This window comes from Anser anser (assembly GCF_964211835.1).
Source record: "Anser anser genome assembly, chromosome: 10".
NCBI classification, from domain to species: Eukaryota; Metazoa; Chordata; class Aves; order Anseriformes; family Anatidae; genus Anser; species Anser anser.
The window spans coordinates 9,211,615-9,236,648 of NC_139730.1; the positions used below are offsets into that span (position 1 = coordinate 9,211,615).

At 42.8% G+C, this 25,034-nt stretch overlaps 1 protein-coding gene across 3 annotated transcripts in view; it reads left to right on the forward strand.

The window, feature by feature from the left end:
• The window catches only part of CEMIP (cell migration inducing hyaluronidase 1), a 112,450-nt gene that overhangs the window by 83,551 nt on the left and 3,865 nt on the right, over window positions 1–25,034 (forward strand). For all 3 annotated transcript variants that reach the window (XM_083851284.1, XM_083851286.1, XM_083851285.1), the window contains exons 14-28: window positions 3,617–3,822; window positions 6,890–6,959; window positions 7,903–8,031; window positions 8,747–8,832; window positions 11,314–11,445; window positions 13,429–13,464; window positions 13,544–13,699; window positions 15,214–15,394; window positions 17,123–17,338; window positions 18,266–18,477; window positions 18,948–19,133; window positions 19,824–20,028; window positions 20,769–20,855; window positions 21,156–21,313; window positions 24,204–24,304. In XM_083851284.1, the coding sequence (XP_083707410.1) occupies window positions 3,617–3,822; window positions 6,890–6,959; window positions 7,903–8,031; window positions 8,747–8,832; window positions 11,314–11,445; window positions 13,429–13,464; window positions 13,544–13,699; window positions 15,214–15,394; window positions 17,123–17,338; window positions 18,266–18,477; window positions 18,948–19,133; window positions 19,824–20,028; window positions 20,769–20,855; window positions 21,156–21,313; window positions 24,204–24,304 (2,161 nt within the window). The remainder of the gene's footprint in view (window positions 1–3,616; window positions 3,823–6,889; window positions 6,960–7,902; window positions 8,032–8,746; window positions 8,833–11,313; window positions 11,446–13,428; window positions 13,465–13,543; window positions 13,700–15,213; window positions 15,395–17,122; window positions 17,339–18,265; window positions 18,478–18,947; window positions 19,134–19,823; window positions 20,029–20,768; window positions 20,856–21,155; window positions 21,314–24,203; window positions 24,305–25,034) is intronic.

A 25,034-nucleotide genomic window follows, 5' to 3' on the forward strand; every position in this document is an offset into this window, starting at 1 on the left:
TCCATGGCAGAGGGATCCGTGTGCTCAGGCTTTTCCAGACAAGATGACATGATGAAATTCAGACAGAGTGATGCAGCTGATGAAAGCAGCTTGTTTCTCCTGCCATTACTCAACAGCCGCCATTCCCTAGATGACTGTGGTTTGCCTTCATAAGGCACCCAAGAGAAATCTTAGAATTTAGGACATATAAACTAAACTGTTGATCAAGAATTCAATCTCTGCAGATTATAATTTATTGAAATGTGTGAACGCTAAACTCCACTCATAATACTTAACCTATTTTTTATTTTAACCATACAATTGCTGCTGATGGCTGAATTGAAAGCCCCAATGAAATAAAGCAATCTAACTGTGTTTGTTCAATTGCATCACAGAAGAGGTGCTCCAAAAGTTGCATCACCTAAATGGTGTCTCATTGCTCTGATAGACATCTGCATTCAGCAGCTCCAAGCCTTGATTCTTCAGGTGATACCACCGCAATCTCCTCATCTGCTTTCCGACTCTGTTTTCCTTCCTTTCCTCTTCCTTCTGCCCCAGATAAATTCACGGACACCCACACGGGTCTCTGGTGACTACTAAGGTTATTCCGTACATTTCCTTGCTGCCTGTTGTCTTCTTACTTGGGCAACACCACATGTTTCTACATGCACGAGCACCATTTGTGCAGACAGCAATGAGCTCCTTCTTCCCCCAGGTAACAGTCATTCCCTCTGAGGTCAGGTAGACCCAAAGCATACTTTTCTGAGGGAAAATTTGTCTTGATGATGTGCATGAACTGTACTTTGGAAACATGCGAAAAACATATAGCTGGATTGTTAAACCTCAGCACAGTATATAGCATTTAAGGATGTACTTAACTTTAGGCCACTGATTTCCAAGGGGCTTCTCACAAGACTGTAGTTAAGTACCTGTGTAAATGCCTTGAAGAGTGCCTATTTATTCCCAATGGCAGGACTGTTTTATCTGTGGGTCTGCACTGTGCTGCTAAAACTCCCTATCCCGTCAGGAGTTCACTTGCATCAGTGGGCTATTCTGCACTTGTCTACAAATTCATAGTTACAGGGAGGGGAAGAGGGTCCTTCTGGAAACAAATCTGTAGAAATTCTCCTCTCACCATAATTAATGTTTGAAAATGCCAATAATTACCCAATGTTTTCTTTAACACATTGGCCATAAAACCACCCAGTTACACCACTGCAATCCTGGGGATGAAACTTTGCTCTGATTCCCACTCTCTCCACTGGATCCCAGTGAGCAAGCTAAAATAGAAACAACCATCAGGGCAGGAAATTAAATGGAGGCCAATAAACACTCTGGCAGGAGCCAGGGGAGAGCTGTACTTCATGGAATAAGTGGCTGTGCTAACTACTTCAGTGGTATCTGCTTTTAGTAATCCAGCTATACTGCACAGTTTTACCACGGAGGGCATTATCTGGCCATAAATTACTCATGGTTAAGGTGAGATTATGGACTATTAAGAAGGCTTTAATCAAATCAAAAATTAAATCCATCGGAAAAATGCTTTTGGAACAAGCAGCTCTTTTGCTATCCAAGCATTTCAGCACTGGGCTTGTGTATGAAAACACACACAGGAAACTAAGTCAGAGCTGACCAAGAGATGAGATATGGGAAAAATAATTAATCAAACGGAGGGTGACAAGTGCATTAGGGAACAGGTCCCTGGATGATAACTATGTTGTTCTGTGGCCTTCCAGGGATGAGTTAGGACAACACCAGGCTTGCTGTCTCTCCCTCTGCCAGTGCACATTCCTTTCTCTGCCTCACTCCTCTCTGGATGTCCTGGGGGAGGCGTTCTCCTGTGACGTTTCTTCCCATGCACGGAGGTGGGCTTTGCCCCAGCTCTAGTCTGGTCACCTCAGGTTTTCATACCCCATTCCTGGTGGAGCAGTGTGCCGGCTGGCAAGCTAAATAGCCACACCACGTGGCTAGTGTTTCTCTAAGGAAACCATTTCTGTCATCTAAATGTCACAGCAGCGTTCCTTATGCGTCTTTCCAATGGTACAGCTGTGTGAGAGAAAACCAATTGGCTTCGGTGGCTGTGCGCAGTTCTGACATCTCTGTGATTGGAAGACTTCCTCTACACGTTGGAAAACTTCTGAAAAGAGATCACTCTCCTGACATATTCTCCTGTCCCATAAACCTTTACAATTGCAAGGCTGGGACAGCTCACGTGTCCAGGGAGGGACAGTTCAGTGTAGTACATACTTTCTCCACCTACAAAAAGAAGCCTCAATTTTGCAAAAACTGTCGTCTAATTAAACTGGCAAAGTTAGCCGTAAATTTCAGTCAGGTAATTTAATGGAACACACAACTTTGCAGGTCATTTTAGCTGTGTTTAATTTACTGTGGTGACTTGTGTCCAGAGATTTGAGTACTTACAGGGGAGCATGGATGATACATAATAGATGTGGGTGCAGATGCAAGCTCATAATATACTTGGCAAGTGGTGTTTTTTCTCATGTGAAAACATATTTGTAATCATTTCAACACAAGTCCTGGGATTTGATTGGAAATCAGTGCTCCTTGCCTTGAGATGAGTCATGTAGATGACAGAGGAATCTCAGTCCTGTTTACAAAAGTAATTCTGGTGCTTGGGAGTCTAGGTCTTCCAATGACACCATAAAGAACAGGCTTCGTATCCAGTTTAATATCTTCTTTTACCCCCTCACCATTGCTGTTTCACCAGAAGCATCATTAGGAACACACTGGTGTCTAGCTAAGCTTTGCCAGAAAGGTTTTTTAGGTCAAAGGTAGGTGATGGGTGAGGGCTGATGGAACAATTAAGGAGAGAGCCAGGAGAGCCAGCACTTCACCTGACCTGAAATTCATTTTCCATATCCTAGACATAAGCAATAACAACTGACTTGCTTGGACACAGCATGTTTGAGGATTGCGGTCTCCCAGCCAGTCCTAGCCTTAGGCTTCAAACTCACATATTTGCATATATGCTCCTGAAACTGTTTTTTTCAGATCTTCTAGTGGGTTGATGGCTGTTGTTCTGTCCTACACAATGGTGTCCTGATGTTAACATCATTCAAACCAGAAACAGAACGGCACTGATTAACACCAGCTGATTTGTCTCAGGGTCAAATAAAGCTTCTGTCAACAACTTGGAAAAAAGGATCAGGTCAAACTTAAAACAAGCCAGCCTGCCTGGAAAACAACTTGCCACCTCTCTGATAGCCTGAGAAATATTTTTTCAGCTCAGCTGCATTTTTCAGATGCATTTTATATAGCTGTTCATGTAACTCCATATGAAGATGAATGAGCCCAGATGTGATCTGAGCATCTAACATCCTTCGCTCATCTCCCCACCCGATGTTTTTTCCGGTCTCATGCTAAGATAGTCTCTGATTTTGCAGACAGACAAAAGAATGGAACTAACATTTCCTAGGTGATGACAAATTCTAATTAAATTTAAACGTTGGAGTTATTGTTTATGCTGTCAGCTCTTAAGAGCAGGAAGTGATCTTGCTTTTGCTTCTACACTTTGAGCTCAAGAGGGTACTGGGGTGCTATTACTGTAAAGTTTCTTCTTGTTATGTAATGGCTGAAGGATGAAGCCTGAACACAGACCTTTGTTTTCTTTATGCAGGTGAAGGATGTTGTGGGTTATGATGCACTGGGCCATTGTTTCTTTACGGAAGATGGACCAGAAGAGCGCAACACGTTTGACCACTGCCTTGGACTGCTTGTTAAACCTAGCACTCTGCTCCCCTCTGACCGGGACAGCAGGATGTGCAAGCTGATCACGGAGGGAGCTTACCCCGGGTACATCCCCAAACCCAGGCAGGACTGTAGGTGAGTGGGAGCCTCCTTTTCTTCTGCCTGTTCTTTGCAGAACTGAGCCATAAAAGACAGCATTATGTGCATACGATTACGTAATCCTCTTTTCAGATCTGGGCTTCATGCCCCAAGGTCTGGGAGAGCAGTCTTATTGGTTCAACCAGAAGTTGCTGAGTTTAGAATGGGCTGGGCTCTGACATTTGTGCTCATATTGAACGATAGTTGATTTTGAAAATACTCACATTAGTTCTAAAGCCATTATCTGCAGAGCACAGATATTGTTTAATGATACAGCATTAGTATTATGCATTCATTTGGCAGTTTACCCAAACTGTGAAGTGAAACCAAAATGGTATGATAAATGCAGTTTAGCACAAAATTAGAACTTGGCAATAAAAGATCAAAGACTGTATATGTCTGCTGGATCTCTAATAGTCTGTCTATGTATGAGCTCATGAAAACGTTTCCATGAAAACTTCTTAAAACTTCTATTTGCCACAAACCCAGTATTAAACTTGAAAAATGCTGAATGCCTTTCATCTCCCTTTTGCAAGATCCTTTCCTCTGTGTCCTTTCAGACCTGCCAGCTGAGGTTTAGATGAGGATTATAGAAGCATTTGCAACAAGAAGGAATTTTACAAGTTCTTTTTGCAGTTCTGTTGCCTTGAAGAAAAAAAAAAAAGTAAAAAAAAAATCAGGTGAAGTATAGAAGAAATATGACCAGCTTGGCCACACAGTTAAGCATTAGAATTTATTCTCAGAAGAATTAATGGGATCATTGTTGGTAGTAATTTTTAAACACAAGCTAGAGAAACGCCAGTCACAAATACTGTAGTGGTAGTTGACCTTGTCACAAGGTCACTGTGCTCCTGAAAGCCATTCTAGCACTCCTTTCCCTGATTTTCCAGCTGTTTTTTTGCTCCTAAATCAAGATGCACAACCTAGGAATATGATTCAGTTTGTAATTACTGGCTGCTTAGACCATCTACTTGTTTTGATGCATATTGGGTAGTTAATTAGCTTTCTTGTTCTTCCTTCCATTCCCCTGACTCTTCTGGAGTACTAAACTCTTAAAGTACAACCTGTGTGCTTAACAGCTAGGCAAGCAGACAGGGAGCATAGCAAACAGTCTGGAGCAAATCTGTGGATGTCAAGTTTGCCTTTGGAAGTTTTGAATTGATGGTGATCATCAAAGCTTGAGAACAATACCCCCATGCAAGAGAAGGGAGGTCCTCCCCAGTGAAGTCTTGTCTTGAGACCACAGGGCATTGATGCTGCACTGAAGCTGCTGGCAGAGAGGAACATTTCTGCCCCTAGCTCAGATTTTTCTCCAGGGCTTTATTTTGCTGTATTTGGATGGGGAAAAAGATCTACACTAGAAGAAGGTGAATTTATGACCAACAAGAAGTCGATGAGAAAGTCTCTGGAGCTAGACTTCCATTCTCAAAATGAGACAGCGAGAAGCTGATAGATGCCTAACAGCTAAAAATCTTTGGGGGTTTTCATTTATTTAGAAAAACTCTCAACCTGCTGAGACTCTGCCAGTATCACCCATCCTGTCCTCAGAACAGACTGGGGTTTTGGCCAAAGAAACATATTTTTAGCTTTTTACTTTGGCAAGGGAAAGATTTGAAATACATGCAATGCTCTTTTTCACATCTGTGTTTGTTTATAAATTACACTCAATGTCTCCATTCATAAAATAAGAGTTAATCATCCATTGTGCTCATTTTCCACTAAAAATTCATTTAATAATCAGAGGAACATACTTAGTGTCATATTTTGGAAGGTTATTATATGAAAAAGCACTAGGAATGATATGCAGAAGTATAATGAAAAAATCCTACAGTACTTCAATCTGCCACATCTTCCTTTATAAAAGCATTTAGGGACTGATCAGACAAAACCTTGGTTTTGCACTGGGTTCATCCACCCTGCTGGTGGATGAGTACACCAGTGCTGTCCCACGCATCAACCCATGCCATCCCCTGGGACAGCGGCCAAGGCGCCCAGTGCAGGGACGAGGGATGAGCACCAGCTGTGGCTCTGCTGGCTTGGAAGAGGCAGGCAGGCAGCCACTGCCAGCGGTGAAGATAATAGGATTGTGCCAGTAACCTCCCCAACCCACATGACTCCAAGGGACAGGACAGGACTGGGATGACTGACATGTCACAGTGGAAATACTGTGGGTTTGAGGCCCTTGCCTATGCAGCAGGAGGCAGTCTATAAATAATTTCAAGTTGCATTTTTGTAGCCCAGCTCTGTATTATGTTTTCATGATAAAGTCATGCAGGCCAAACTTTGTCTCAGGTCAGCAAAATCCATTGGAATAAAGTCCCCATGAAGTCCTTCATAAAACAGACATAAGGGTTAGGTAAGTTCTTGAATCTCACCCAGCAAATTTAGGGAGCAAGCCATGAGTCTGCTGTTTGTAAGCACTGGAGGTTTTCCTCTGAAAGTTCATGTGCCCACTGGTTAATGAATGCTGTATGTCACAGGAGGCACGGTGATGGATTGATCTTCCCTCCTTGACGGGAATCTTTCAATTAAGTCTTTTATGTGCATTAGGCAAATGGAGTCCTTTTGTCCCAGAAGAAATGCATGGGGGGGTGGGAGCAAATAAAGTTAATGAATCACAGCAGCTCGCAGAAAAAGGAGGTGCTGGGGTATACTTGGAAAGCCTTTAGAGGTAATTCATCGGGTCCCTTGATTAAAAGAACCTCTAATGAACCGGAGGCTTATTAGGAGGCAAAGTGCTTTTCTGTAGCTTGTGCAACAACATATTTACCTTATCATAAAACAGAATTGACACCTGACAGCTTCATAGCAGGCTTGGAATTGCAATAGAAATTCCTCATTTAATACTCGGGGGTTTTAAAAGATAAGGCCATGTTCTCTGTCAAACCACAGAGGACAAATACGGTATGAGAAGGGAAAGAAAAGAAACAGCCCCTTTGCCCTAGGCAGGACCCCTTATCTGGGGCATTATCAGCCATGCCTGTACTGCGGGGAGTTGAGCTGTGATTCTGGCATGTGCTCAAAGTGTCATTTTCATCTCGTTCTTTGTTTTCCTCATCTGCAGCGCTGTATCCACCTTCTGGATAGCCAACCCACACAACAACCTTATAAACTGTGCAGCTGCGGGATCTGAAGTGAGTACAGAAGTTTCTGATTTGGTAACAGTTCAGAACTTCGAGCCCTGCAAGGCTCTGGTTGGAACAAAACCTGCTTCTGTTACTCAGGCATTTTTGAAACTGCTAGATCGAGACATATATTAATGTGGTTAGTGCTGCCAGTAAAAAATAATGCTTTTCCTTTTGCTGCACACTTCTTGTTTCTCCACACTTGCTGTTTCTAGAGCTGGATGGATTTAACAAAAATTCCCACCCTCTGCACAGTGTGCAGCCTGAATAAATGAAATAAATCTGACTGCATAGTGCCAGTGAAGTCTTTGTCAATGATTCTGTTGATTGCGGTACAGTAATGTTCCTCTGAAATTTCAATCAGCCCTAATGTTAATTCCACAGGAATTCTTGGTCATAGCAGGAGCTCTTATTTTTCTACAAAGACAAATAAATAAATAAATCCTTAAACAAAGAGATGCGTCTCTTAAGCAGACGTTTCTCTTTGTTTACGAGATGAGTCTTTCTAAACCTTCAAAATTTGATTACCTGCATTCAGGTTCCTAAATATATTTTTAGGCAGGTAAATAACATTGACCTGATTTTTAAGACTTGCACATACACTGATGGGAGGGCACCAGTGAATTACAAAAGTCTTGCTTATACCTTCTATACAGATAAGCTCTATATAGAGCTTAACTTCAAGCACCCCAGAGATGCTGGGCAGGAGTCTGGCTGTGAATATATGTGTGTGTGTGTCTGTGTCTGTGTCTGTGTCTGTGTGTGTGTGTGTGTGTGTGTGTGTGTGTACGTTCAACTTTCTGCTGAGTGTAGTAGAGAGGTCAATGCTGCTAGCTGTGATTTGTCCTGGTCTTCTGGCTTATGTCTTGTGGGTTTACTGATAAATCCTCGGGCTAATGCAGACCAGCAAAGAGGTTCAAGCGAAGGCTCAGCTGCCGGTTCTTTTTCTCAGGAAACAGGCTTTTGGTTTGTGCTGCACCACGTGCCGACGGGGCCCTCGGCAGGCATGTATTCCCCCGGCTACTCAGAGCACATGCCGATGGGGAAATTCTCCAACAACCGCGCGCATTCCAACTACCGGGTGAGTCTGCACGCAACTGGAATGCTGCCGTCCAAAAAACACCATTTTCTCGCTCCAGCTCTACGGGTCTGCAAGTTATTAATGCCTGTGCTTTCTGTTTCACTAAAAGTTCATGCAAGCTTGTTTGTGTCTGCAGATAAAGCAGCTCGCATGCTGGCGTGGGAGCACTTGGAGTCAGCCAGCACCCGCTTCAGCTTGGCTCTTGGGCATTAAGGCTCTTCTCTCTGCTCAGTTGCACTAGGCTCTGTGCTGCTGCTCTCCTAAAATAGCTCCTCTAGGAGCACCATCTATTGGCAACTTGTCTAATTATAGACCCCAACTGCCAATGTTAGCAATTAACTGAACAGCTTCTAGAGGGATAAATACAGCCGCCGTGTCTGATCGCTTTCTCTCACTCTTGCCTTATTTACCCCCGTGCCGTGGGGCTGTGAGGTGAGGGATGCTCATCACTGAGGGTCTGGGACTACGGCAGCGTGTTCATGGGTATGGGGGTACATTCACAAGAATCGCTCAGTTTCTGTTAACCTGCAGCAGTTTGGGGGGTGTATACAAGTCCTGATACTGTTGACAACCCTCTATTTCATATGTTACTAACAGAAGCAGTTTTTAGGATCATGCAATAAGCTTTGGCTTAGAACAATTAGAGAAAGAACCTGGAAATCAAAAGAACCATCGAATAAATATACTGTAATGTCACATTTCCCTTTTCTTTTAGGCTGGAATGATCATCGATAATGGCGTTAAAACAACTCCAGCCTCAGCCAAGGACAAAAGACCTATCCTGACACTGATTTCTGGGAGGTAAAGTGTTCTGCACAGCTTGGTTTGGAAAAGACCTAACGTATAGCACTGACTGAGAGCTATGACATTGCTCCCAAGGAAGCTGATAAGAATCCTTGCGATGCTTTTGGGGATTCTTATTAAAGAAAGGTCTTCATTTAGATTTACCACCTAACTTTTTTTCCCCATTGCATACCATAACGGACTCCCAGCATGTACATCCTCCTGTTTTGTCCTTGCTTTTCAGCTCTGAGCTGAGCTGGCATGGATATTACACCTGTGCTAGGGTGTTCTATTTTTTTTATTTTTTTTTTACATAGAACCTCTCTATAGATGTATCATATCAGCAGACCTGGTCTGCTGGTCTGGAGGCACCTGAGAGTTCCCACTCTTTCCCCAAAGCAGACCACAGCAGGGAGGCTGAAGTAAGCAAAGGACTTCTGCAGGCAAAGTGTAATAGTGTAAGGGCTGTGCTTGCACCCTTTTATCTCATTAGAGGTTGGGTCTGGCTCTTAACATAGTTGCCAACCCCAGGGAGAGAAAAGGACTTAAATGCTCTCAAGTTGCACAGTTTTATTCCCTGACACCAGTGCCTCCAGTGGCACTGAACCTGCAATTTCCCATGACTGGGTTCCTCAACAGAAGAAAACATCTAGGGAAGAGCAACCTGCTGAACATCTCTGCCCAGGAAGGGAGAATGACTCTCAGCTTTTTCTTTTCCCCTTTCCATCTCTCGGGAGCTGTAGTCATACACTGGGCAAGGATTGCATGGGTGGGATCGGTCCTCTTGAAGGGACCCAGCCAGCGCTGCAGTCATCAGCTGTGCCCTTTGTCCTATGTCTGCATCGCCCCAATGCCCTGCCTTGCAGCTGATGCTAAATGAAGTTCCAAAGTGAATATTATTTACAACATTTTAATGCTAAATCAATTGAAATAATTACATTGAAATTAATTACATAATGAAAGTGACTGCTGAAAAATAATAAGAGCAGCCTTCCCTGCAAATACCTCCAAATTCCCCTGGGAGCTCGATGCTGCTTTTCCAGATAGCTGAACGCGTGCCTTGGGAAAGTGCCTGTTGCCAGAGGCACAGTAAGTGATTACAAAAGGCAATTTGTCCCTTGCCATACAAGGGCAGGAATGACCCCTGGAAGCCAAGCAATTCATAATGCAGTCATGTTTGTGCTTGGTGATTACCCACCAGCGTGGGCTGCAGCTCAAAATATTTCTACCGCTTTCTACTTTTCACGTGTCAAAGCTGAAAGCCTGAATAAGTGATTATAGCTGGACTGGCCAGGGCAGCCTTGGAGGTAGGCTGGACAGTTACAAAGCTGGAGAGATTAATCTGCATTCGATTACGGCATTAAATATCTGGGCAGAACTCCGTACCTTATAGCGTTATTCCAGATACACAGGGATGTGAGTGAAACTGGAATCCATCTCGCAATATCTGTATTTAACAATGTCTAGGGAATTCACAAGGGCTGATACTAAATCTCTCTCTGAAAGCAAATTCATAGTGATGAGGCTGCCAAAGCAATATTCATTTACTGGAACCCCATCAGCCTGCCGCTCAGTTTTAGATTGATATGATGGCTTATTAAGCAAAGCAAAGCGCTATTGAATATCTGTTAGCGATTTGACAGCTTGGCCTCGCTACCCATTGGCGAGGCATGAATTTTAATCTCTGGACCATCCGCTGCTGGCACTGACTTGGATATTCATCTGTCAGGGTTTCTAAGCTGTGCTGTACTGATGGAAGATGCTCCTTCGGTAGCAATAAGGAGAGCAACCCCTCAGGAGCGGGTAAATGCCAGCCGAGCTCAGCAGCACCGCAGCGAGCTGGATCCTCGCTCAGATGCTCTTGTCCGAGTGGTGGCAGACAGGCAGCTGAGGGCACACTTTGCTGTAGCTTCCACTTATGTTTCTTTTTTCTTTTTTTTTTTTTTCCTACATCAGGCCAATATTTCATCATAGTTGAGGGTTTCGGAGCTAATAAATCTCTTATGTGTGTCCTGAGCAATGGGTAGTGGAGGAGCTACTCTCAGCCCCTCTCCAAGATGTTTTAGTTCCTTCCTGCAGTGAGGAAAAAATGCTCATTGTCACAGTACGGCCAAGGGTAGGAGATAAGAATGCTCAAAAGGGGAAACAAAAGGACACTTATCTAAACAGGAATATGCTAAAGGGTAACAGAAAAGGATTAAAAAACATCTCAGCCTTTTGGGAGCAATAATAAACTTTCCGTGCCTGCAGCAATATATCAGCAATACAATAATGGCAAGGTGAAAGGAAACTTGGAGCGGGTCTTTACAACTGCCTCGCCTGGACTGGCCGTCCCTTGGCAGCAGGGTCTGGCCACCGCAGCTCGCCGAGACACGCTGCTTGGCCGGACTGCTGTCCCAGGGCTGTTCTGAGCTAGCAGAAACCAGATGTCCTGCAGGGCCGCAGACCGAGCGAGGCTGCCTTCCCTCGCCAACATTTCTTCTCTCCTTCTGGTTACAGATACAGCCCACACAAAGATGCTGATCCTTTGAAGCCCAGGGAACCTGCAATAATCGAGCGCTTTATTGCCTACAAGAATCAGGATCACGGGGCCTGGCTGCGGGGTGGAGATGTGTGGCTGGACAACTGCCAGTAAGTTTTGCCTTATTTCAACTCTCGGAGTTCAGCCTGGTGATTATGGCGAGCATAGCTGTGGTTCAGACTATTTATATTGCTTTGCACCTTTTCATACGGCCAAGATTGAAATAAAGATGAAACATTAAGTAAACGCAGGCATTGTTTTATGCAAACAAAACCTGTTTTTTGTCTGCACTGAAGATCACTTAGATTGTTTTTGCGTGCGATTCTGACCAGCATGCAAAAATGATAACACGCAAACACACACACACGTGCACAGATGCAAATAACTGTACCTTCTCACACGAAAAACAAGGTGCTTTGGCAAGAAGTCAGCAAAATCCACCACCTTTCCTGGCTAGGTCTGGTCACAGATCAGCTTTATGTGGTTCAGTGTTATGCTGAATAAGCTAGTACTGATGAAGTAGACATGAAACTATGCATCATAGCAGCAAGGGAGAGAAACTGGGCAAACACATCTTGTGCTCTTTGAAGGCTGTTTCCTGTGCTGGTCAGAACAGATATTTCTTTTGCACTTGAAAACAGATGATCTGCTACATTTCCTTCTGCTGAGCCAGGCTCTTGATATCAACCAAGAATAAGAAAGAGGAGAAAAAGGAAAAAAGCTACTTTACAAGGCATATTGTGATCACCCTGCCACGAATAGCTGTCTCTCCATTATCTGGTGCCCAGCTGCTGGCAGGCCTGCCTTACCCTAGAGTGATCCACGTCTCCTAAAGCCACCAGAGGCTATAAACTGGCTCTAGTGACCTGTCAGATTGGCAAGAAGGAGATCGGGGCAGAACGGTCGGAAACGTAACACTGAGTCGCCCTGTTTATGCTTCTTGTGAACCAGAAATACCTAGCACACGCCACAGCCGACAAGTGATGTCTTTGCAGATCACTCGCATGTCACTTAGAGTTTGTGCTCTGAGTGCCACGTTCGGAGGGTACCAAGCTACTCAGCACGTTACCCCGTTTTATGAGCTTCCAGTAGCAATCCTACGGTTGCATCTGAATAAAAGGAAGCGGCTGTCAGACTGTAATTGCCTTTATAGCCACCGTAATTTCCGTTTGTGTTGCTACAATAAGACTTATGTAGTACATTAACAAAACTAATGTTAATGTGCTGTGCAGGGTACGTTTATGGGGCCGCAGAAACAGAGGGGAGGCGATAGCGTGTAATGGGCTGCCACCTAGAGACAGAAGTGGGATAAGGCAGAGCTGGGATTTACTCAGCTGCTGGCTCTCCACTAAGGGTTTTGATACGCAGGAGAGAACAGTGACAGAAGTGTACATTTACTTGTGTAAACATGCTATCAAGATATTGACTCAAACCATCACATTAATTGTAGCCTCCCCATAAGCTGGAGGCATTGATCAACAGTTGTGATTTATCTCATCTAAAAGCTTTGGAATTTGAGCAAAATGGGAGGACATTGTAATTTTTATTTTTAATAAGGAAGATCATATCTCTGTCTTCCTGCTAGTGACAAAGAAGCCAAGCTTCACTGCTTTTATAGCATTTCCCCTAGTAAGGTTATTTCATGGAAACAGTATGTAATACGTGAACACAGGGAAGCACAGAGCTGTGGGTAAGACAAAGCATTATTAAATAACAAAAGGTAGTTGGGGGTGAGAGATAAACACAATCTTTTTACCTAACAGTGAAACGAGTGTGATAATTAGATGCAGGGAAAAATCTTTGACAGGTAAACTACACCCAGCCATCTCAGACTTAACTTCCACATGGAGCAATTAGGTGCATGTCTGCTGCTTCTTATGAGTCACAAATACCTCGAGATGTGCCAAAAAAATCTTCCAAAACTGGAAAGGGAACAAGCACGCAAAAACCTGAGTTCTCCTACGAGCACCATTCAGTAATTAAGCCCTGCTGCCCTCCGCCTCCCTGGTTTGGTGATTTCAGTTTGACATGATAAAACAAACGAACAAAACCAAACAAAAATCTCTTCTGAAGCACCTCTCTTCTCCCGGCAGGTTTGCAGACAATGGCATCGGGCTGACCTTGGCGAGGTAAGTGTCACACGGGTTGTGCCGCAGCGTGGGGCACAGGCCGTGAGCAGCCCCTTCACCTCCAGGCCTTTCCCTCTAGTGGTGGGACCTTCCCTCATGATGACGGCTCAAAGCAAGAAATCAAGAACAGCCTGTTTGTTGGCGAGAGCGGAAACCTGGGCACGGAGACTATGGACAACGAGATCTGGGGACCCGGAGGCCTGGATCACAGAGGCAGGACCCTGCCCATCGGCCCGTAAGTTCAGCTCAGCACATCAAAGCGCTCGCTGTTCCCACTCCTGGTACAAGCTCCAAGCCGGTGTGGTTTCCTCAGCACTGTTTGGTTTAATAGCTTGCACACAAAGGATTTGGTTTCATGTCTCCCTGTCCCAAAGCCCTCCCTGTGCAGCTGCTGCTGGCAGGTATGTACTTGCAGGCTGCCAGGACGGCATCAAGCTCCTCTCCTCTTTCACCTCCCCTTTGCAAACAGAGTTGAGGAGACAGTTAAAGGAGTGTGTGCTAGCAGGGAACTTTTGTACATATAGTCAGCAGTGGTTGCATGAAGTGGCAGTCTCCATCCAAGGCAGCTGCCAGGAAATCTCACAGAAGGCCTTCCCTGGGCTTGAGCTGGCCTAGATGTGGTCATAGACGGCCTCAGAGCTGCTGTTAGTATTGCTGCTGTGCTACGGGAATTTAATGCCTTCAGTAAATAGCTTCAAAACATCTAGTGAACTTTGTGTGTGGCCTGTTCCTGGACCTTAGGCCTACAGATTTGTTTGCAAGTGAAGTAATGTTTTGATGTTATTTCTGAAAACAGTTATCCTAACAGTAGCTCTGTAGTGAAAAACATCTCAACAGATATTTTTCTGCCATTCTATGTGTCTCAACTTTGCCTGTTGGTAGTGATGCAGCAGGTTTATTGTTAACCATACTAATAATGAAAAGCTACTCTACTAGGGCTCTTCTTCTAATATCCTTTATATATAAATATGTGGGCATCTATTGTCTTAAGTATTGTGTGCAGAAACTCAGTGACAGAAGTATGAACTTGCCACAGAAACAGGGTTTCGAAGGGAAACCATTCATATGAGAAAGGGATCAAATTCTGATTTATTATAAGTGAAATATGAAATATCATCTTAGCCTCTTAAGGAGTTTAAACATCACATTCAGTTAATCAGCATGAAAATACGGTTATCTTTACTTTGCAGCTGGTATCAGAAAAAGCTTTTAAAGTTTCATTGGTTTGTGCCCTCTCAACTGTTTTCAACCTTATCAGTGAGATCTTTCCTCGATTTCAAATCTGTTTTTACTGCAATTAAGTTGCACTGTTTCTCTGAAAGATGTGGTAGGACTTCTTCTAGCCCTACTGTTACTCAGCCCAAGGAGTCTGTGCAGATCTGAGGAGTTTCAGGTTTCGCTGCTGCAGAACTCATTTGTGATAGCACACACGGATTTATTCATTTTTAGTTCAATGCCTTGGCACGGCTCTAAGTTCCTTCCCTTGAGAAGTACAGACTAAATAAAGATGATCTGTCTCAGACATGAGCGAACTTGAGATGAACTTGCAAGATTAAGAAGACTTCACAGACCTAAAAAGCAGGGAAATCCCTTCTCTTCCAAAACATTAACTCAGGAGTCATCCTACGGGCTGTGGAAAATGATAGCAGCTGAGAACCAAGTGCTATGGGACTGTCCATGTCTAGAATGCATTCTCAACCTCATGCTCATGTCATGACCATGTCTCTGTCTCCTCCAAATCTGTTTTAGGAACTTTCCCATTCGAGGGATTCAGTTCTACGATGGCCCGATCAACGTCCAGAACTGCACCTTCCGCAAATTTGCTGCCCTTGACGGCCGGCACACGAGTGCCTTAGCCTTCAGGCTCAATAACGCCTGGCAGAGCTGCCCCAACAACAACGTAACCGACATCCATTTTGAAGATGTCCCTGTGAGTTATCCTTCCCAGTAAGGCCTTTGACAGTTGGCTTGGAAACAGGGTTGTGGGCAAAAAGGGTGTAACAGCCTTTGGGAAAAAAAAACAAGACAAAACAAAAAAACACTAGATCTGCAGGAGGTGCCTGTTGTCTTTGCCACAAATTTAAAAAAGAGAATGACATCTGAGAGAGAGGAAATTGGGTGGGTGAAATAACAAGCAAATCGAGTTTGCAGCAAAACAGAAGTAGGCATCAGTATCAAAAAAATAGTGACATTCAAGTGAAAATCACTTTCCTTTCTGTATGTCTCAGAAACTGGTGAATTAGGGAGAAGAATCTGCCCCCTTATTTTCAACACAGGTATAATATTAAAGAACAGAGGGAAGTCTGTTGTGGAAGGTCTAACTCGCCTAGAAGCAACAAATACTAATTTTGGGAAACAGCCAGTGAAACTGAGCAGATGCTGGATAATTGTGCAGCCCTGCACACCAGGGTAAATCCATGGACTCCAGTTCTGCAGACATAAATGAAAGCAGAATCCAGCCAAAAAGTGGCTGCCAAATGTTGAATTACAACATGAACTTCTGGGTGCTGGTCTGAACCTGGTCTGGGGTCTGTGATTTAGTTATTTTTGTATTTGCTTGCACAAATATGTGCTAACTGGTTGCTGATGTTCACCTCTAGCAGCTGTTAAATCCAACTGCCAAACATGACCAACAAATAAATAAAGTGGTTGGGACTGAAATTATTTGGGTTGCTTAAGTTTCAAAAAGTTAGCAAACTTGCTCGTGTGTCAGGAAAAGTGCTGACTAGTGATCCTTGTGCCAAATGGGATGGGAAAGGCAAAATTCCCCCAGAAGTGTTGGTAGGTCTCTCTCTCACATTGCACCAAGCAGGCTGGTGACATGACATTTATTTATGCTGGATAAAAATATGTCAGAAGTTGCCCGAGCAGCCATTTCCCAAGGGAGGTCACTGATTGTTCCCAGCATCATTATGACTTTATGTGGCTTTGGAACCTTAAAAATGTATTAGTGGACAACAAGTGAAGTGGCTATAGTGAAATTGTCCTGTCTCCTGAACCTTCCTCCAGAATTTTAAAACAAGTCTTCATTACTGTGGCTGCAGTTTGGGTTATTTTAGCCTTTCCCCCAGGGTCAGCAGGAAAATCTGTGTCTGCTCTGTCTGACAAATCAGACACACCTTTAAAGAGCACGACCCATCTCTATTCAGACTTCAGACTTAATGAAGAGGCAGTGTGCAGGTAAAGGGGGAAAATCCCAATGTTCCTGTACCAAATGACACTGATGTTCCTGCCAACTAACAGGACCAACTGAGCTGAAAATGATTTCGTTGTTTCCAGCTTTGGATGCCCTATTTCAGAAGCTCATAGTTTTATTAGCACAGAACTGTTATCCCAGAACACCTGGAACTCCAAACTTCATCTGGAGGCATGGAGCTTCAGGGCCACTGAATATCAAGCTTACAATATCTCAAGCTGAACAGCCAAAAATCTGTGGCTGTTTAAAGAATGATGTTATTAATGCATACGCTGATTTCTACGTGCACAACTTGACCCCCAAACTCAACAATATTTCTTGTCCAAGCTGTTTTCTAAAACCAAATAAAGTCAGAAAATGGGTCCTTTGAGCCGTGTCAGTGACCACAGCTGTCCTTTGCTTTGTACTTTAACTGATTAATTCCTTTTTGGTGACATAAATGTATTTCACTGTTTTGTTTAGATTACCTCAAGGGTCTTCTTTGGAGAACCTGGACCCTGGTTCAATGATCTGGATATGGATGGTGATAAAACATCAGTTTTTCATGATGTAGATGGCTCTGTGTCTGAATATCCAGGCTCATACCTGATAAAAGAAGATAACTGGCTAATCAAACACCCTGACTGCATCGATGTGCCCGACTGGAGAGGTTCTATCTGCAGTGGACACTACGCACAGGTAAAGTGGCTAACTTTGCAGTTTTGTAATCACTTTATACTTATTTTAATTCTCTTGCCACTGTACATCTTGACCTTTAGAAACTGACTTTCTTCGGGGTGCCCAGGACTTAACTGCATGTGTGAACAGGTGGTTTTGAAGGTGACGATATTGGGCTTTTGCTCAGATGCTTTGGCCTTCACTGTTAACTGAAACAAATTTTACCTGAAGTCCTGTGAGAACTCCACAAGCATTAACAGATTGATATTCCCAAATGTACTGGTTTCTGGGTAGGGGAAGGTTATTTTCCCTTGTTTAATGGCGGGAAATGTTACCCACAGTGCTATGGGAAGTGTGCTGAGGAGTCAAAATTAGGCTTCAGCTCTCATGATCTTTCATCCTGTTGTGTAACCACAAACCATTCTTCCTACCACACGAGCTCCTCACCCTACTGCCGGGAGAGAGCCCTTACTTTCCTCTCATGAGTAGCACCTTTTTTTTGTCTTAGGTGTTGCAAGTGTTGTTTTTCTTCAGTGTAGGGCCACTAAAATCAATTCATAACCACTGAGCTGTTTTTCCTGGTTCTGAAATCCAGACAGAAGGGTCCTTGTTTAACAGAAGTCAGATGTCTGAGGTAGATGACATCCCACAGCCAAGGGTTGCCACTAACACTGTGGAATACTTCAGCCCGACTGTAGGCCTACCTGTAGCCTTAACTGGCACACACTCTTGAACTCAGTGGACAAGGAAATTATCTTTTCTTTTTTTTTTTTTTTCCTGAAAATTATTTTGTTGAAAAGTGAAAAAGAAGCTGAAGAAACTGAATATACAGGTATAAATGTATGTCATACAGGTCACTGCTGAAGTCACAGGCCTCACACAAGTTCACAGCTATTAAGTAGCTGGGACTTTAATGTTTTACTGTAGTTCATTCTTTCTCTCATCTAGATCTACATCCAAGCCTACAAGCCAGCCAACCTCAAAATGAAAATAATAAAAAATGACTACCACAATCACCCACTCTACTTGGAAGGGGCTTTGAGCAAAAGCACTCATTACCAGCAGTATCAGCCAGTTATAACTCTGAGGAAAGGCTACACCATCCACTGGGACAAGACAGCCCCTGAAGAGCTGGCCATATGGCTCATCAACTTCAACAAGTGAGTGATCCAACTGAATTCCAACATTCCAGCTCAATAATGTAACTGCATATTTTTAATGGGTGAGCTCATCGCCTCATGAACTCTTCCAGAATGAACATGCTTGTTCCAGGAAGTCCATTGACTTCACCATCTTTCCATCTGACATCTTAGATTCCTGTTTCCTCCCCAGGGAAGCCCTGGAAGATAACACTATTCGTTTTAAGAAGCCTAGAGCTAATTCATTCCCGGTGCATAGAAGTTGGAGGTGTAGGAGTCAAGAGCGGATCTGACCCCCACTGCACAACTAACCCATGGATGTTGTGTCTAATTTACATGGCATTCATTCATCACAAGTCATTAAAATTTTAACTGGCCATGAAAAAAATAAGTTACATTTCAGAGTGAATTATTTAAATTGGCTTTTAACATGCCCAGGAAAATAATAGTCATGTGTCAACTTGTTATAATTTGGGTCTTTGCTATTTTAGGAATGACTGGATCCAAGTAGGGTTTTGTTATCCTAGAGGGACAACATTTTCCATTCTGTCAGACATTCACAATCGTCTCTTGAAGAAAACATACAAAACTGGAACCTTCTATAGAACCTCTCAAATGGAGAAACTGGAGTACAGATATCCTAGCAAGGGATACTACTACTGGGATGAGGACACTGGGTAAGGAAATGACCCTTACTTATTTGGACAGTGTTGAGAAAGCTGCTGAAATCATGAGCCTTTTGGCTAATGCCATTAGCAGGGATCACAACAAAACCAGGAATTCTTTCTGGGAATGTGACCAGCATTTAATTTTCTTGGGACTCCCACAGCTGCCAGTCATTCATAGGCTGTGCTGCACTGCCAGCTACTCTGGGAAATGTTTTGCCAAGTGAATACAAATTAGGAAAAAAAAAAAAAGTAAAGTGCAGACCATAGCACTGAACTGGAGACACACCCAACCCTTTTTGTTTTGAACAGCAACCATTTATAAATACTAAGACAGGGATGCACAGGAACCAGTAGTGTGAAGTCTGTTGTTTTCTTTTAACAAATTAAAAAAAAAAAGGGAAAGAAAGAAAGAAACATAAAATAAAAACCATTTATCTCTCTGTGTAAATGAACATTATAAAATAGAGCTCTAAGGTAGTTCAGGTGTCAGCTAATCTCTGTCTTAATTTTCCTGACCTCCCCAAACAATTTCTGAGATGCATCAATTTAATTGCATGTAATTTGCATTATAATTTGCAGACTGAGGGTTTGCAACATGCATTATTACAAAGCATTAGGAAAGAGTTAAAAATGGGACTTTTTGTCATATTTTGCACAGAATGCTGAAGTATGCTCTTCACTCTTCTCTCCTATCCACAGGCTGCTGTTTCTGAAACTTAAAGCTCAAAATGAGAAGGAGAGATTTGCTTTCTGCTCTGTCAAGGGCTGTGAACGAATAAGGATCAAAGCTGTGATTCCAAAGCACGCTGGTATCAGTGACTGTGAAGCCACGGCCTATCCCAAGTACATTGAGACGCCCATAGTAGAAGTGCCAATGCCTAAGAAGCTATCAAGTGCACAGCTGGTAAAGTAGTTTTTCTTATCACAGAATTATTGTCATTGTAAATCTGTAGTTCTGGCACATATTGTTCCCATAGTCATGGAAAGACTGTACCGGACTCAGGTTATCACGAGCCTAATTTTCTGAAACGGACCAGGCATGCAAAGGTATATGAAACAGATTATTTCAAGTGCAGAGCGCATTGGTCCTCAAAGGACAGAGCTGTTCATGACTTCAGCTGAAGCTGTGTGTAAAAGCACAGGGTAAAAAGTGATGATTGGTCCAGGGAATGTGCTGTTGGAGAGAGGCAAGTATGCCTGCCTGGCCTCCGGCCCCTCCAGGCTGTAAGAACAGAGGGAACTGCTCAGCTGTGTCTCATTCATATAAAGGACTTTGCACAACACTTTGTCTCCTATATCCTGTCCAGTCTGGTTCTGAGCGAAGGAGGGGGATATTTTTCTGTTTTATTTTGTTTTGTTTTCCACTCATCACCCTTGAAGCAAGAATGCATAGCAAAGCCTCACAGAATCATGTATCAGCTCTGCAAAGTGAGAATCACTTAAGCTCTGCCATTTGGTGAAACAATTTAGATGCTGGCAGGGTGAGCAGAGAGGTTACCATTGTGCCCAGTCTCATTAGCAATGCAATTTGGCAAGTCACAGCTTATTATGTAGCTTTCTTGCTGATTGAATTTTGAGGTTTAAAATGTTTTCAGCATTCGGGTATTGGAAATCCTCATCAGAAACTTTTTTTTTAATAAACAGAAAACAAAGGACCACCTACTGGAAGTGAAGATAGAAACTTATAAGAAACAGTACTTCCACCTAAAGGACGACTTTGCATACATTGAGGTAAGCAGGTCATCCCAGTGAACTTTGTCTCATAAAGATATCTAAGATACTTGCTTCATTTTTGTGGAAAACTTGCTTATGATGTTACCATGAATAATTAGATTTGGGTCACTTTTGCTTTGTATATAAAAAAAAAAAAAAAAGCAAAAAGCAGGACAGCTTGACCTCAGTGATCTGGAATTCTGCCCTTTGATATAATGAGCAGTCCCCTGATTCAACACTATCAGTGCTTCTTAGAGATGAATGTTTTGCATTTGTGTTTCTTCAACAAACCAAGAATATTCCTTACCCTCCACACAGGTTGATGGTGTAAGGTTTTTCCTCACCGATGAGGGCATTCAACTGATTGTGATTGATGGACATCATGGGAAAGTGGTTGACCGAGTAACATTCAAGAATTCAATTCTACAAGGAATCCCAGCACAGATAGAAAACTATGTCAACAACATCAAAGATCAGTGAGTAATCTGCTGTTACTAAGGCAATTCTGTACAAGAATGCTGTACAACACATCTTTTTTGTGGCTTTAGTCACCTAACACGGGCCAGACTGACTGGGCTAGCAATGTGTTTCTGTACCTGCTGACTCCAACAGAGTCCAAATGTGCGCAGGACATCCAGGCTGCAGAAAGATGCAGACTGTGATTTAGGAACAGATCAAGCCTCTGATAAGCTGCAGAGCTACATTTGATTAATAAACTGCAGATCCACATTTATGTGGTGGGTTACAGATAAACTGCAGGCTTAAATTCAAGAATAAACTCAGCACTTATCGGTACAGATGTGCACAGTTTACATTTTTCTATTGCCTGCACACTCTCTCAAATAGCAGAAAATCCCACTAATAAAATGCATTCCTCTTTGCACATTTCCTGCCAATACTTAAGGTCTGTATGCTTTTATTTTTAAAACATGGGCAGACAGAAATGCAGAGTTTTGCAAGTGGGTGGTAAGTACCCAAGGAATGCTCTTGCATCCTGGAGGACAGTGGGTTTGTCTGTGGGAATAGTAAAGGTAACATCAGAAACCTGTTATGTGAAGGGTTTGTTCCTATGCTGGTTTGTAGAGAGCTACGGGGAAATGAATATACTTCCCTGTTATTAAGCCTATTTTGATTTGAAATCCGGTACCTAACATTTAATACAAATATGATTGCTTTGCTGATGAGCAATCTGTGGGCAGATCAACAGGCTATTTTTCTAGGATTTATTATAGAGCCCTGGGGGGAAGTTTCAGCAGGGTGCCATGAATGAGGATGCAGAAGTGTTTCTACTGTCTTAAATAGTCCTAAAGGTTGCAAAAAAACCACATCAAGTAGTTACTGTAGAGAAGTATAGTAGTTGCTCACTTTTCTTTCATTAAAAAAAATAAAATAGGACATTTCACAGAAACCATCATCCTCCTTTGTAAAAAGTCCGCTCTCTATCCCCACTGAACCCTGCTGTCTGGATTCTTTCTTACTTTAGAAGATTGAATTGTAATTAGGCTTTAAGTGCATTTGAGTCTATCTGAGCCTCATTGTCTTCTCTTGATTAGTATTGGAACTGGATTAGGATTAGTGTTAGGGTTAAGACTGGAACTGGATCCAACTTGGTCAGCAGCTCTTGGGTCTCACTCAGCTGCGTGTGCTTGCAAGGGCTAAACCCTCAAATTCTTCTCCTCATTTCACCAAAAGCTTTCCCAGCCTTTCCATTCCGATCAGACAAAGACTTCACCTACAACCATTGTTCATCCGTTTGTTGAGTGAGGGTGTTGTTCAGTTGGATGCAGCCACCATACAGAAGGAGGGACCGTACAGCCAGCAGCTTCTTGTCACCATTCCCCCTCTGCGGTGCAGAGCACGAGCTGTACAGAAAAGTGGTGCTCACAGAGGGGAGGAGGCTCCACCACCCAAAACACCTAGCCAGCCTCCCATGATGATACTCCTAGAACAACTTTTAAATAGGTTTATAGCCCTGGGGATGTGAGAAGAGCTGTTTCTAGCAATGACATGCCTCTTGGTTCATTTAAAGAACATTCTACAGGCCAAATTACTTCTTTTTTTTTAATACATCCATTTTTTTTTTCTGATGAGTTTCCCAGGGGTAAAAAAACAAAACATCTGTTTAATTTATTTTAAACTTCCATAGCAGAAAAGGCTTAATAGAAACTAAAGATTTTACCAAATAGAAAAAAGAAGCGATTCAGCATGCACAAAGTAGTCAAAAACCAGCCTGAAGTCTCAATCCATTCTTGTAAGCACTGGTGGATTTTAACACCTCGGTTTTATTTTAGGAAAAGACCTGATGACTCTTAACTCCTCTGCTTCTCTTTTTCCTTTGCCACCATCCACTGCTGTTTTCCCCTGAACAGTTTCAGTTCCAGCTGAGGTGTTAGGATGTAACTACGGCACGCAGTAGCTCAGGGCTTGAGCTCTGCAGGAGCTGCTGCCTAATTAATTTTAGCGACTCGTGTCCACTGTGATGCAGGAAAGCAGACCCAGCAAGACTATCAGTTGAGAGCCAGTTGAGTCAGGAAAGCTTCATTCATGGAAACCCTGCAAGGTGGAATGAAATTATTTAATCTGACCAAGTGTTTGCTCAATTATTCTGCCATGCAGCTTTAATTAAGAGCTGAGCAAGAATGGCATCCCAGCCCCACTGAACGTAGTAGCAAACTTCCACCGAGCTCACTGAAGTGTACTGCTCTTCCTTGATGTGCTCTGAGATAACCCTTGGAGGTGTTCGTGCATCTTGTAAGGAAGTAATGAGTCAACTTCCCTGAGTGGCCTGTGCTCCGCTCTGGACAATTTTCTCTGTATGATTACCCCTTCATATTTAATTCCGATTTTTATTCTACACTTTTAGAATTAAGCCCAGTTGGTTACTGAGTTTTATCCAAGTGCTTGCAGATTTGTACTAGTTTAAAGTACTTAACTCAAGTCTTTTGTTTATCACTTTGCATTTGTAAAGGACCCCGAGAAATTTTGAGGTGAAAAACTTACGCAAGTAGGACAATAATAAAAAAAAAATCTAAGACGACAGATTATTTGAGACTTGCAATGAACATCCCAGGGAGAGCATGTTCCTTTCCGAGCAAAGCAGGATGGAAGTGCTGGTTGGAAACATTTGAACCACCCTAGAAACCAGTGTATTAAAAAGAAAAAAAAGGCAAATTCCATCTGTTTCCTAATGGGTTTTGCATGATTGGAAAAGTGAACATATGACTAAGATTTTAGCTTTGACAAAAGCCATTAAGGCAGAAACCACTGTAGTTCATGGGTGTCTTTGAGTCACACAGGCTCAAGCCAGACAAGCGAGGACTGTTTTCTAACTCTTCATCTGTTTATAAATGGCTTTGTTTCCTTCAGCTCTATAGTGCTGGTGACGTCTAAAGGAAGATTCATTTCAAGAGGACCATGGACTAAAGTATTGGAGAAACTTGGAGCAGGAGAGGGCTTTAGGTTAAAAGGTAACTGCTTTTTAAAAATGCAGATCTAACAATGCTTTGATCTATTCCCCTCCCATGGTTCCCATAAAGGCACTTTTTTTTTTTCTGCTTCTAAACTTTGCCTTGCTTATTTCTATCAGCATGTGCTCAGACATCCTGGGAGCCGTCAGTTACTTATTCAGGAGGGTTGTATCCCCTGCAGATTTGGATAACAGCAATTGGTTTAAAACTGTAGATGGAAAAGTGACCTGGCAGTTGCTTTTAGAGTAAAGGAATTCCAGGGCTTCCAGATTTGTTTTAAATAAAGAGGTACTTTAACAATAGAAATACTGGACTTTTTTCCCTAAGTATATGCCCCAAAATATTTTTTTTGACTTGTCTGCAAATATTTTTATCTGGTTTTCTCCTGAAACAAAGTTCCAACTTGAAATCAAGCGTCTTGATTTCAAAGTATCGCGTACTGCGCCAGAATGTTGTTCTTTGTGCATAATGCTCTGATCGGCAACAACTGCAAGCTTTTTTTCCCTGAGTATAACCACCATGGAAATGATAATAGCTTCAGTAGACAGCTCAAGCTGCCTGCTCTGACAGGGGGTTTCCTGCTCTCTTTCTCCTCTGCTATGTGTCACAAAAGGGCTATTGTTAACTAATGCAAGCATTCAACACGTAAACGCAATTTTAATTAAGCTTCATCAGGAAAGTATTTTTTAATATCTTGATAATGCATTATTGGCAAAGTTTGCATGCACAT